This window comes from Trichosporon asahii (assembly GCF_000293215.1).
Source record: "Trichosporon asahii var. asahii CBS 2479 unplaced genomic scaffold scaffold00009, whole genome shotgun sequence".
NCBI lineage: Eukaryota > Fungi > Basidiomycota > Tremellomycetes > Trichosporonales > Trichosporonaceae > Trichosporon > Trichosporon asahii.
The window spans coordinates 424,151-437,217 of record NW_014040915.1 but is presented as its reverse complement, the minus strand read 5'-3'; the positions used below and the strand labels follow the sequence as shown (position 1 = coordinate 437,217).

General features: G+C 60.1%; 6 protein-coding genes across 6 annotated transcripts; 4 read left to right on the top strand and 2 right to left on the bottom strand.

The window, feature by feature from the left end:
• Positions 1-350: 350 nt before the first annotated feature.
• On the top strand, positions 351-1,234 carry A1Q1_06954 (ras-like GTP-binding protein RHO1; the record flags this gene model as incomplete). The annotated part of the gene is made up of 5 exons (XM_014327203.1): positions 351-356; positions 403-460; positions 519-610; positions 676-882; positions 920-1,234. The coding sequence occupies 5 exons, from the start codon at positions 351-353 to the stop codon at positions 1,232-1,234; spliced, it is 678 nt and encodes a 225-aa protein (XP_014182678.1).
• A 435-nt stretch (positions 1,235-1,669) lies between these two features.
• Positions 1,670-3,012, top strand: A1Q1_06953 (uncharacterized protein; the record flags this gene model as incomplete). The annotated part of the gene is made up of 3 exons (XM_014327202.1): positions 1,670-2,221; positions 2,269-2,370; positions 2,425-3,012. The coding sequence occupies 3 exons, from the start codon at positions 1,670-1,672 to the stop codon at positions 3,010-3,012; spliced, it is 1,242 nt and encodes a 413-aa protein (XP_014182677.1).
• A 159-nt stretch (positions 3,013-3,171) lies between these two features.
• A1Q1_06952 (aspartate-semialdehyde dehydrogenase) lies at positions 3,172-4,341 on the bottom strand (the record flags this gene model as incomplete). Its single annotated transcript, XM_014327201.1, has 3 exons — positions 3,172-3,971; positions 4,022-4,235; positions 4,294-4,341. The coding sequence occupies 3 exons, from the start codon at positions 4,339-4,341 to the stop codon at positions 3,172-3,174; spliced, it is 1,062 nt and encodes a 353-aa protein (XP_014182676.1).
• Positions 4,342-5,258: 917 nt separating this feature from the next.
• On the top strand, positions 5,259-6,362 carry A1Q1_06951 (uncharacterized protein; the record flags this gene model as incomplete). Its single annotated transcript, XM_014327200.1, has 3 exons — positions 5,259-5,455; positions 5,659-5,934; positions 6,005-6,362. 3 exons carry the CDS (start codon positions 5,259-5,261, stop codon positions 6,360-6,362), a joined length of 831 nt encoding a protein of 276 aa, XP_014182675.1.
• A 456-nt stretch (positions 6,363-6,818) lies between these two features.
• Positions 6,819-7,887, bottom strand: A1Q1_06950 (uncharacterized protein; the record flags this gene model as incomplete). Its single annotated transcript, XM_014327199.1, has 3 exons — positions 6,819-7,603; positions 7,704-7,787; positions 7,839-7,887. The coding sequence occupies 3 exons, from the start codon at positions 7,885-7,887 to the stop codon at positions 6,819-6,821; spliced, it is 918 nt and encodes a 305-aa protein (XP_014182674.1).
• Positions 7,888-9,252: 1,365 nt separating this feature from the next.
• A1Q1_06949 (pyruvate carboxylase) lies at positions 9,253-13,022 on the top strand (the record flags this gene model as incomplete). Its single annotated transcript, XM_014327198.1, has 2 exons — positions 9,253-9,567; positions 9,639-13,022. The coding sequence occupies 2 exons, from the start codon at positions 9,253-9,255 to the stop codon at positions 13,020-13,022; spliced, it is 3,699 nt and encodes a 1,232-aa protein (XP_014182673.1).
• Between the last annotated feature and the right edge of the window lie 45 nt (positions 13,023-13,067).

Below are 13,067 nucleotides of genomic sequence, written 5' to 3'. Positions count from 1 at the left end.
ACAGGGTAAAGCGCGTGTGCCTTTCGCGTTGCGCGGATCCTAAACGGTGCCGCCGTGAGAGACCACCCCAGAACGCATGACCCTGCCTGCCCGCCGCTGATTGTGTCAACAAACCACGGCAGCCAAACGTCCCACTCCAGTCGGCTCTGCAACTACCGCATACTCACGCTTGTGATCTTCTTCTGCTCACTGTCGCTCCTGTCACACTTCTATTTGTTGTCGCTCGCCTGTTCTCGGCATTGGATCGCCCCTACATCTTCGCATTCTCCCTGCGACAGTCCAAACAATCCGACAACCTTATCTTCCCTCATCGCCTTGGCAGCAACACATCATCGCCCATCTCATCAACCATGTCGGTAAGTAATGACTCCAGACACCACCAACATGAACTAACCTCTTCAGCTTGACGCTCCTCGCCGCCCGGATCTGAAGAAGAAGCTGGTCGTTGTTGGAGACGGAGGTGAGTACTGAGCACCAATTTCTCCCATCCCGTTGCGAGCGTTACGCTGGAACTTCAGACGTGACACTGCCAGACTTTGTCGTCGGCGAGATAAAGACATTGCAGGCACTAACATTACACAGGGTGTGGCAAGACATGTCTCCTCACGGTGTACGCTGAGAACCGCTTCCCAGAGGTGCGTAGAGCGATCATTGGGGCTCTATTGACATTCGCAGACCTATGTTCCCACTGTCTTTGAGAACCTGATCACCACGATCCCGAACCCCCTTGACCCGAGCAAATCGATCGAGCTTGCTCTCTGGGACACTGCTGGACAGGAGGACTTTGACCGACTGCGGCCGCTGAGCTACAACGACACGGATGTTATTCTCGTTGTGTTTGCCTGCAACCACCGCCCATCGCTAGAGAATGTCTATGACAAGGTGAGTTAGAAGTCGTACGGACGCTAACCCACTCCAGTGGTATCCGGAGATGTCACATTTCTGCGAAGACGTCCCTCTCGTACTCGTTTGTACCAAGACCGATCTGCGCCGGGACCAGACAACACTGCAGCTGATGGGTGCGCAAGGCACGAAGCCCATCACGCCAGAAGAGGGCGAGAAGGTCGCCAGGGAAATCGGGGCGAAGCGCTACATGGAGTGCAGTGCCAAGGAGGGAACGGGCGTGCGCGAGGTGTTCGACGCTGCCATTCGCGAGTCGCTCAAGAAGGGAGGGATGCAGGGTGTCACGCGCAACATTGTCAAGAAGAGCGGCAAGAAGTGCGTCGTGTTATAAGCACCACTCATCGAGTGGCAGCTCTCTGTTATCATGATTCACGACCTATTGACTCCGCCTTCCACGCCGCTTGGAGAAGCCTGTCCCGCCGGGGCAGGTCAGCTATACACCCTCCCTCGGACACGCCCACGAAAACAACCAGGTTGTTGTTTATTTAGCATTAGAGAAAGTACCTGCATGAGCTCTTATCGCATACGTTGTGGCCTATAATGTCGCAACATGGTCGCATTCACTCTCTGTCTCTTCTCGCCTTTCTCCATCTTGGAGCGTGATCAGTTCCCATCGTGCACTGGCAAAATGCGTACAACTGACCGGCCAGCTGTCAGGCACGCATCCTGCGACACGAACGCGACGGCCAAAACAAACCAACATGCAGCAAGCTACGGCATTCCCCGCTGTCTGGGCCCAGGCACGCGCCAGGGGTGGTGTCACGTGATGCATTCCGAAGCTGCCGAGCGGTTTCGTCACTTTCGCTACGATTTCTGTGGCTGCCTTGGTCCGGCGGAGGTCGAGACAGTGCGGCGAGGCGCAGGGCTTTGGTTGTTAGGTGCACAAGACGCCGCCGCCCGGCTTGACTTCTACATAACTCTTCACTTCGACTGCAAGACTCCCCGACACGCACTCGGCAAGCAGTCCGCCATCGTCATGAACAAGCCTCCCGGAGACGTCTTCGGTGCCTGGCGCCGGCTCGCGCGCCAGCTGCAGCAGGCCCAGCAGCAAGCGCAGCAGCAGGCGAACCGCGGTGCTCGCTCAAACCTCCGATACGCCAGTGGCTCTGGTGGTGGTGGCTCCAGCGGCGGTAGTGGTGGTCGTGGGCCGAGCCCTCTCGCCGCTGCGGGCGGTGCCGGCCTCCTCCTGGCGCTTGTCGGCGGTGCGGTCGTTGTCAACTCGGCAATCTACAATGTCGACGGAGGACACAGGGCGATCAAGTACAGCCGCTTCTTTGGCGTTATGCCTGATGTCTACGCTGAGGGCACCCACATGCGCGTGAGTACTCAGCTCGCACGTACAGACCTTTGAAAGCTGACGACCAGATCCCCTGGGTCGAGAGGCCGATCATCTACGACGTACGCGCCAAGCCGCGCTCGATCGGAAGTCTTACGGGGACGAAGGACCTGCAGATGGTCAACATTACTGTGCGCGTGCTGTCGCGGCCGGACCAGCACGAGCTGCCTACTATGTGAGTTTAGCTCCGGCTGTTCGATCTCCGGAACCCCCAGTTGGATGTTGCCTCTGGTAAAGCTGACACCCCCAGCTACCGCGAGCTCGGCACCGACTACGACGAGCGCGTCCTGCCCTCGCTGATCAACGAGGTGCTCAAGTCCGTCGTGGCGCAGTTCAACGCCTCGCAGCTGATCACGCAGCGTGAGCTCGTCAGTCGTCTAGTCCGGGACAACCTGACGAAGCGCGCGAAGCGCTTCAACCTCGTCCTCGACGATGTGTCCATCACGCATCTCGCCTTCAGCCCCGAGTTCACGACGGCCGTGGAGGCCAAGCAGGTTGCGCAGCAGGTAGCGCAACGTGCCGCGTTCACGGTCGACAGGGCGATCCAGGAGAAGCAGTCCATCATTGTGCGCGCACAGGGTGAGGCCAAGTCTGCTGAGCTCATCGGGAACGCGGTCAGGAAGAACAAGGGATTCCTTGAGCTCAGGAGGCTCGAGGCCGCGAGGGAGATTGCCAAGGTCGTTGCTGAGGGCGGTAACGCTGTCATGCTTGACAGCGCGGCGCTCCTCCTCGACGTTACCGACAACACGGTACTCACCCCCGCGAAGAAGTAGAGACGAGGCAGAGAGGCTGTTCATACATCAATCATCTAGGGTCAAATGCATTTCATCACCACTTCAAGTCAGTCATGTTAGCTGGCCACGGCTACGTTGCTCTAATAACAATGCATCATGCGAAAATGATCAATGCTGGCTACGATTTTAAGGGTGAGATTAGATGAAGCCCTTCTCAACGGCAATCTCGGCGTTGATGACGGACGAGGTGGCGGCGCCGAGACGGACGTTGTCGAGGAGACAGACAAACTTGAGGTCGAGGACCTTGTCGTCACGAACACGGCCGACGTGGACGCAAGCGCCCTTGTGGAGGTCGCGGTCGAGGCGAGGCTGGGGGCGGTCAGGAGCGTCGTGAACGACAATGTCCTGGGGCGGGGCAGACGGGCAGTGGAGCTTCTGCGCCTCGGACGTGTACTTTCTGAACGCCTCCTCGGCCTCCTCCGGCGTAGGCGCCTTGCCGGCGAACTTGACGGACACACAAGCCATGTGGCCGTCGATGACGGGCACACGGTTGCACGCCGCGCTGACGACGAGCGGCGACGACGCGTGGTACTCGAAGCCCGTGTCGTCCGCGTTGACGCTGCCGAGAATCTTGAGCGTCTCCCACTCAATCTTCTCCTCCTCGCCGCCGATGAGGGGAACAATGTTGTCCAGAATGTCCAGGGACGAAACACCGGGGTAGCCGGCGCCGGAGATCGCCTGCATCGTAACGACGTTGACGGTCTGGAGGGGGCCGAAGGCGACCTCGAGCGCCTTCAACGGAACGACAACGGCCGTCGTCGAGCAGTTGGCGTTGCACACGAGGTATCCCTTCTTCAGACCGAGCTCCTTCTGCTGGTGGCGGACGACGGAAAGGTGGTCACCGTTGACGAGCGGGACCATGAGCGGGACAATGGGGTCGCGGCGGTAGTTCTTGGCGTTCGAGAAGACGATCAGCTCAGCCTTGCGGAACTCAGCCTCTGCGTCTGTCAGCTTGGGCGAGCCTGAATTTATGAAGCTGATAACTTACCGATGTCACCGGCAACGTCGTGGTCAAGGCCAGAGAAGACGACACCGCAGTCCTTGAAGTTCTCCGACTTGCACTCCTGCACGACCATCCTCTTGACGTCCTCAGGAATGGGGGAGGCGAGCTTCCACTTGGTCACCTTGGCGTACTCCTGACCAGCGGAGCGGGATGAGGCGCCGAGCGCATGAATCTTGAAGTACGGGTGCGTCGACAGGAGCTCGATGAAGCTAATGTCAGCTGGGGAACAGGAACCAGTGAGCTCACCGCTGGCCGACAGTGCCGGTGGCACCGAGAATGCCGACGTTGATGGGTTCGCGTGCCATTTTTGGGATGATTAGTGATTGTTTTTGTGGAAAGAAAGGAAGACACGCCTAGAGGCAAGAAAGTTGGACGAAGGTGGCCGGACAGCCGAGTTCCAAGGGGTGGCTCAGATCGGATCAATCGGAGTCAAAGATTACTCGATTGCGGCGGCGAGGTACGGTGAGCGGGCTCAGTGTGCGCTCAGCTTGAGCGTTCGAGTCAGTCAGGCTACATCGGCACGCGGCACGCGGCATACGGGCACCAGCGAGTGAAGCGGGCAGACGGCGGGGAAGATAGAGCGGACGAGTTTCCAAGATTTAAGTCCAGTGATTAGCGGAAGCAAAATGTTGGCTGGGAGGGGGCTTGGTGGAGGTGGAGGGGTGTAACCCGGCATTAGCCGCCCCCTTAGGAAAAGAATTTCCGACTCGTATTCCGATCCCGACTACGCTGCTCCGCCTCTGCTCGTACGCTGAGCGTCCACAGTGGTGCCAAGACTAAGGACCTCCACCAGTGTCGGATAGTCGGCTCAGTCGGGTCACCGTGGGGCAGCGCATTCTGCACACGGGTCCCATCCGCGAGAGATGCCGCCGGGTACTGCTCTTGCGCCATGTTGCCATCCATCGCAATTCTTTGCCTCCCACTAGCCTCTAACCGAACCTTTATCTTGCGACTGATTCTCTCTCTTTCAACCCCCAACTCTTATCTCTTCCTTGTCTTGTTGACGTCGACACTCTCACTTCATGTTCCGATAGCATCACAGCATCACCATTGCATCGTCCCCACCGCCCCCTGCTCCGTCTGTTGTCAACACCACCCTCCCCCCCCCCCCTAATTTCTGCGGCCTCCACTCCACACGACCCGAACGACCACCCGGAGCCCACCGACACACACGGTCACACTACCTCCCGTTCCTCCGTCACCACCACCAGCCACCGCCGACATGGCAAACTCGCACGCTTCCACTGTCGCCGACGTCGAGAGCGGCAAGGCCGAGGGCCAGATCGCTCCCGCTCGGAAAGGCCTCTTTGCGTACATGCAGGAGGTCGTCGATTCGAAGAAGTGCAACCTGATCTCCATCTACGCCTGTTTCCTGACCGGATACACTAGTTCCGTGTCCTTCTCTGCCTGTTTCATCTGGTGAGTTTGCGCGCAATTCTGCCGACTATCCGTGTTCCGGCGTTCCGGGCGGCGCTCCATCGTGCCGGAACATTGCACGAGGGATCGTCGTCCTGCTTGCTGATCACCATGCCTTCTATGGCCCCACTCCATGCACAGAAGGCATGTGGCTGGTGCAACTACTCAGAATCTGCAACATTGCGTGACCAGCACTGACATGGCAGGTGCGGTTTCCAGACCGGCAACGTCGCGCAGCTCGGTATTGCGATTGCGCGCAACTTTGACCCGCTTAGCACAAGAACGTACCACTTCATGAAGCCGGACCAGCAGGCATTTGTGTCCCTCCTGTCCTTCCTGGCGGGAACGAGTCTGGGCCGTATCGGAGACAAGATCGGGCCGAAGCGACGCACATGGCTCGTGCTCGCGACCTTCATGCAGTGCCTCATGACCATGGCCGGCGCGCTGTGTGCCCACTTCGGCGGCGAGTCGCAGTTTGCCGGGTACGTCTTCCAGGTCAGGCGTGAGCCTGGCCAGAACATCACTCCTAAGCCGCAAGCTGACAAAACGCAGAGAGCGCGCCAACCCCTCCTGGACGAATCCGATCAGCATGACGTGTCTCGGCTTCATCTCGGCCACGATCGGCCTGCAGGGCATCATGGGCAAGCGCATCGCGTCGCCGATGAACACGACCGTGGTGCTGACGACGACATGGGTCGAGCTCTTCAACGACCCCCAGCTGCTGGGCCTCAAGCCCGTGCCGAGCCGCGACATCCGCATGGCGGGCGTCTTCATGCTCTTCCTCGGCGGCTTTGTTGCGCGCGCCCTCCTCGCCCAGATTGGCGCCGATGGGGCCCTCGGCGTCCTCTGCGGATTCCGCTTCTTGCAGCTTGTCTGGTGGGCTTTCATCCCGAGCGCGACGCCGGCCTAAGCTCCAGCCTCAATCAAGACGCCGCCGCACACCGCGAAGGACTGTTTCAGCATTGTTCCTTTTTTCCTCTTGACATACCCATATCCATTTTATTCATAGACTTAATTCCAATACCGGCATCTTGATGTTTGGCCACTTTTGTTTGCGACTGGAGCAGATCAGGCACTGAGCCGACACTGACTGAGAGGTTTATCTGCGAGGCCCGCTTGTACACGATCGTTGAACGCACACCCGAGGCAGGAGGCCGCTGGGCACACGAGCAACGTTGAAGACCGCTGATCGCACGAGCGCTGTTGCCCGCATTAAGGAATGTGCAGTAGAGAGCCGACAGGGCCGATCCGGGTGCGGTAGAACAATGTCAGGACCGATAGAGCCGACCTCGCGCGCACGGAGGTGGACGGCGTTGACCGCCCTCCAGAGTGACTTCAGAACCAAATACATATCATACAACCAGATTTACTGAGCAGCGTTGAGCACCTCCCTAGCAGCCTTCGCGTTCTCGAGCGCAGTCGGCATGTCAGAGTGCAGGCAAATGGTGAACTTGCCCTTGGCGGCGGGGATGTCGAGCTTGTTGCCCTGCTTGTCCGTCGTGCTGCCACTCTCAATAAGACTCTGGACCTTCTTCCGGATACCCTCGACGGTGCACTTGTTGCTCATGGGGACGCTGAGGAGCTTGCCGTCCGCGTCGTAGTCGATGTCCACGAAAAGCTCGGGGATGAAGGGCACGCCGAGCTCGCGCGCGACCGTCTCCATATTCGTGCCCGCGAGGCCGACGAAGGGCGTGCCGTTTCCATTGACTGAGATGTGCGCAGTGAGGAAGGCGTGCGTGAGCGCCGCATCGTCGCGGAGCATGAAGTAGAAGGCGCCGTGCGGCTTCACGTGCGAGATCTTGGCGCCCTCAGCGTCCACCATGGCCTTGAGCGCGCCGAGCTGGTAGAGCGTGAGCGAGCGGCACTCCTCGGGCGTCATCGGGAGGATGCGGCGGCCGAAGCCCTTCACGTCGTCCAGACCCGGGTGCGCGCCGATGCCGACGCCGGCCTGCTTCGCCAGTCGCACCATGCGCAGCATCGTGTTGTGGTCGCCGGCGTGCATGCCGCAGGCAATGTTGGCGTAGTCGATCAGAGGGAAGAGGGCCTCGTCGGGGCCCAGAGCCCAGCGGTAGTAGCCCTCGCCCATGTCTGAGATTAGCTTCTCGCATCCCTGGGCAGCAATGCAGTGGAGATGCACTCGCGCCAGCGGCTCTGAGACTCTTAGAAGCCTTCTTGGCATCCTGTGCCGTCGAGCGTGTTCGTGGTTCATGGGCACTCAAGAGCTCAGCTGGGGATGTTCATGGCGACGGACGGTTCGTAGGCTTGAACCAAGCTAGTCGTCTAATCAGAGCGAGGTCATCGTTAGGATCAGATAGATCATCGCTCATACGCTGACCTGTGTTCAAGGTGCAAACAGGAAGGAAGTCTCTGGTGGAGGAAGACTCACCGCAGTTGAGCGACACGCGCTCGGAGAAGTCGTTCTTGGAGACGGTCATGGTGTTGTCGTGTGAGAGTTTTGGAAGAACTGGGGGTCGTGCAGTTCGTGCTGACGATATATTGCTATCGGTCATGCAAGTTGTTGCAGCTCGAGGCGAGGTAAGAGAAGTAGTGCGTTGTGGAGGTGCGATCTGGGGTACGCCGGCTGGAAATGACGTTTCCGAACACCAGCGCAGTCAGATAGGATCGTGCCCGGGACTTGTGCGGTGATTTCCCCAATGCATCTCTCGACATCCATCGTTGCATAGCCGGTTAAGCTCCTTCTGGGCACCGGCTGTATCCGCCTCAGCCTGGCTGGTGATACGCTCAGATCGCGCTCACCTGACAGCGCCCGCTCGCGCCTTGTCTGGGCAGCTGACCGCGCACTGACACTGGCTGTGACTACTGCGTCGGCGCCCCCGACTTTGCCCCTTGCCCCTACCATTGCCCGTGCTCGTTGCCGAGCACGGCGAGTAAACAGCGAAGCGTATGCAGTGGAGACTTGTCCCCCCACGGCGCCCTTGCATCCCCGTCTGCCCCCGGCGCCCCTTGCTGCCCTGTATCGGAGCCCTTGTGTTGGCGCAGCACCTGTCCGACACCTGGTCGACAGCAAGGTGTGGCGACTGAGGGCTGGATCGGGCTGGAACGATAGGGTCGGTTGGCTCGCCAATGGGTGCCAGGGCAAGGTCAGGTGGGCAGCTGGGATTTCGAGATTGGCCACCTGGAACGAAAAGAACGAGAAGCGCGAGGAAACCGACCTCAAAGCCCCGTGGTCCCCGATCGGCTATCTTTCGCGAATTGGACAGCCCCTGACAACACCCACCGTCCCCCACACACACATCGCCTGGGTGCGAACGGACAGCTCTTAGGGCTCCCTCGTCATCACCCATTCATCCCGGAACGTGCAGACGTTCCAGTGCACGGCCTGAGACTCGAATCGTCGCTATCAACGTAAGCCTCCCAGACATCATCTCGCGAGGTCAGTCGCCGAACCCCGCATCTTGCCCCACATGGTGCCTTGTCCCAACGGACCAACATCCGCTCTGCTCGATCACCTGTCTCAACTACGGGTCGTGTGTCTGCGTGTCTGTGTGGGGGTGTGCACGGCACAGCACACACGCACATACGCAGAACAGAGTGGGGAGAGCCGAGGCGCAGTTGTGCGACGCGATACGCTGAACCTGATCGGCTGACGGCAACAGGTGACAGGCCCAAGGCGATCTCTTGTGACTTTTGCGATAGGCCCCAGGTTCCGGTTCACCCGGCCATCTCCTACCCTCTCTAGCCCTTCTTTCCCTCGACATCCTTGGCCGCACCCAGCCAAGCCTCCCAACCTGCGTCTTTTCTCTCCTTCTCTCAACAGACTATAAGACCATCACCCCATCATGCCTGCCCCGCCCTCTTCCTCCACAAGTAACCCCGCGATGACCGTCGTCAAGCACAAGATCCTTATCACGAACCGCGGCGAGATCGCCCTGCGCATCCGGCGCACCGCCGACAAGCTTGGCATCCCTACGGTGGCCATCTACACTCTTGCCGACGCCGGCACGCCGCACGTCTTTGCCGCCCAGGAGGCGTACTGCATCGGCGATGGCACTGACCCGAGGGGATACCTGGACATGGACGCCATCATGGACATTGCGAAGAAGAGTGGAGCGACGATGGTTGCCCCGGGATACGGCTTCCTCAGTGAGAACGCTGTGAGTTCTACTCGGTCTTCCCTATGTGGAGCATCTTGCTCTCCTACATTCTCGTCCCACTAACCCTCCAGACGTTCGCCAAGATGGTCGAGGACGCTGGTCTCGTATTCCTTGGTCCGACACCGCACCAGATCTCGTCAATGGGACTGAAGCACGAAGCGCGTGAGGTCGCGATCAAGGCTGGTGTGCCCATCGTGCCCGGATCGGACGGCGTGGTCGAGGACGTCGAGGAGGCTGTCAAGATTGCGGCCCAGATCGGGTATCCGGTTATCGTGAAGGCGTCCGGTGGCGGTGGCGGTATGGGCATGACGGTTTGTCGCGACGAAAAGGAGATGCGGGCAAACTTTGACGCCACCCGCGAGAAGGGCCAGATCCTGTTCAAGGAGTCGGCCGTCTTCATCGAGAAGTACATTGAGCGCGCGCGTCACGTCGAGGTCCAGGTGTTCGGCAACGGTGAGGGACATGTTATCCACGCTGGTGAGCGCGAGTGCTCCGTCCAGCGACGACACCAGAAGATCATTGAGGAGGCCCCCTGCGCGCTTTTCGCCAGTGCCCGGGGACAGGAGGTTCGCAAGCGCATGTGCCAGGCTGCTGTCGACCTGTGCAAGCTCATGAACTACCGCTCGGCCGGTACCGTCGAGTTTGTCCTCGACGACACCTCGCCCGAGCTTTCGTTCTACTTCCTCGAGCTCAACGCTCGTATCCAGGTCGAGCACCCGGTCACTGAGGTTATTCACCCCGGCCTTGACCTCATCGAGCTCATGATCCGCCAGGGCATGAGCCCCACTGGCTCGCTCCCCGCTGAGGAGCTCAAGCAGGACCCCCTTCTCAACATCGACGGTCACGCCATCGAGGTCCGTGTCTACTGCGAGAACCCCAACGCTGGCTTCCAGCCGTCTCCGGGACAGCTGATGGAGGTCTCCTGGGGAGACGTTGGAGAGCGCGGCCGTGTGGAGACCTGGGTCAAGAGCGGCACCACCGTCACGCCCTACTACGACCCGATGATCGCCAAGCTCATTGTGTGGGCTCCCACTCGCGCCGAGTGCATCGACAAGGCTATCAAGATGCTCGACGAGACTCGTGTCGTTGGCCCTCCCAACAACATCGACTACTGCCGTCAGATCCTCGACACCAAGGACTTCAGTGACTCCACCGTCACTACCACCTGGTGCAGCCGCTTTGCATACCACCCTCCTGCCATCGAGGTTCTCACCCCTGGTATCAGCACCAGCGTCCAGGACATGCCCGGTCGCCACATCGGTCTCGGATTCCCTCGCGCCGGCCCCGCCGACCAGCTCTCGTTCCAGGCGGCCAACCTCCTCGTCGGCAACCCTACCACCACCGAGGGTCTCGAGGTCACCATGTCCGGCCCGAAGCTGCTGTTCCACGTTGACTCCGTCATTGCCGTCACGGGTGCCGACATGAAGGTCACGATTGACAAGAAGGAGGTCCCTATGTGGACCACTCTGCCCATCAAGGCTGGCCAGACGCTCGCCGTTGGCATGGTCCGCCACGACCTTGGTATGCGCGGCTACATCGCGGTCGCTGGAGGCTTCCGCAACGTTGCCGAGTTCATGGGCTCCAAGTCTACTTTTGCCGCTGCCGGTCTCGGCGGTTACCAGGGCCGCACTCTCCTTATGGGCGACCTGCTCGAGATTGGCAAGGCTGAGGTTAAGGAGACCCTCACTGTCCCCGAGAACGCTCGCATCCCTCTCACGAACTCGTGGACTGTTCCGGTTCTCGCCAACGCCCAATGGGATCTCGAGTACCTGTCCAAGGAGGGCATGGAGACTCTTCTCACCGCCGAGTGGAAGGTCAGCACTCTGTCCAACCGCAGCGGACTGCGTCTCGACGGTCCTCGTATCCAGTGGGCTCGTGCCGACGGAGGCGACGGTGGTGCCCACCCCTCGAACGTCATCGACCAGGGCTACGCCTTTGCTTCGCTCAACATCAACGGTGACACCCCCGTTCTCTTCACTGTCGACTCGCCTGACATGGGCGGCTTCAGCAACGTCCTCGCCATTGCGAACGGCGCGGCCTGGAAGACCGGCCAGATGCGCCCCGGTGACAGCATTCGCTTCGTTCTCGTTTCTCCCGACGAGGCGGCGCAGATCAACGCCGACGACGAGGCATGGCTCAAGGCTTGCACGACCTCGTCCGCCAAGCCCTTGCACCAGCTCACCGAGTCCAAGGACATCAAGGACTCGACGAAGAGCTCGGTACTGTACCGCGTCGAGGCGACTGACACCACGCCCGAGCGCATTTTCCGCCAGTGCTCGGACGAGTATGTCATCTACGAGGTCGGAGACATGGTCCTCGACGTTCAGAACCGTGTGCGTGTCGAGCTCTGGGAGCGCGCCATGAGGGAGGCCAACATCCCTGGTGTCCTCTACATGAACGCCTGTGTTCGCAGCAGCATCGTTCACTTTGACCCCAGCGTCATCAGCATGCACGACCTCGTCGAGCGCATGGTCGAGATCGACGCCGGCCTCGGCAGTGGTGAGGACGTTGAGCTCCCCATCACGGTCCACCACATGCCTTGTGTCCCCGACGACAAGTGGACGCACGAGGCGATCGAATACTACATGAAGACTGCTCGTGAGGAGGCTGTCTACCTCCCCAGCAACACCGAGTACATCGCTCGCAACAACGGCATGACTCTGAAGGACGTGCACGACACGCTCACATGCACCCCCTGGCTCGTTCTTGCCCACGGCTTCTTCGTTATGCTTCCGTTTATCATCCCCCTCGACCCCACTCGCCGTATCCTCGGTCAGAAGTACAACCCCTCGCGCACCAAGACGCCCGAGGGTGCCATCGGTCTCGCCGGTGTCATCGGTGCGATCTACCCCATCGCCTCTGCTGGTGGCTACCAGCTGCTCGGCCGCACGCTCTCGACCTGGCAGCCCTGGAGCGAGAGCCACTCGCTGCTGACCAACTTTGACAGCGTTCAGTTCTACCCCGTTTCCGAGGACGAGTTCGAGTCGATCGAGCGCCAGTTCAAGGCGGGAGCCTGGAAGCCCAAGTCGGAGAAGTCGACTTTCAAGATGAAGGACTACCTTGCGATGATCGAGAGCAAGGCGGACGCGACGAAGAAGTTCCGCGCTCAGCAGCGTGCCTGCTCGTCCAAGGTCGGCGAGGAGGAGGAGAAGATGTTCGCCGACTTCCTGAAGAAGAAGGCCGAGGACGAAGCCGCCGGCGTCAAGCCCAAGACGACGGCCGACTTCCCTGGCGAGCCCGTCACCAGCCCGCTCTCGGCCAGCGTTTGGAAGGTGCTCGTCAAGGAGGGCGACATCATCGAGGACGACGAGCAGCACGTCGTCGAGCTCGAGGCGATGAAGACGTCCGTCTTCGTCGCCGCCGGAGACGACACGAAGGGCAAGAAGGTCACTGGCATTGCTGTCCAGCACGCCGACCCGGTCAACCCCGGCATGCCCCTCATCTACCTGGAGTAAAGTGTCAGAAGTTTATATGAAGTATCAGGGTTTTCTATGGACGTA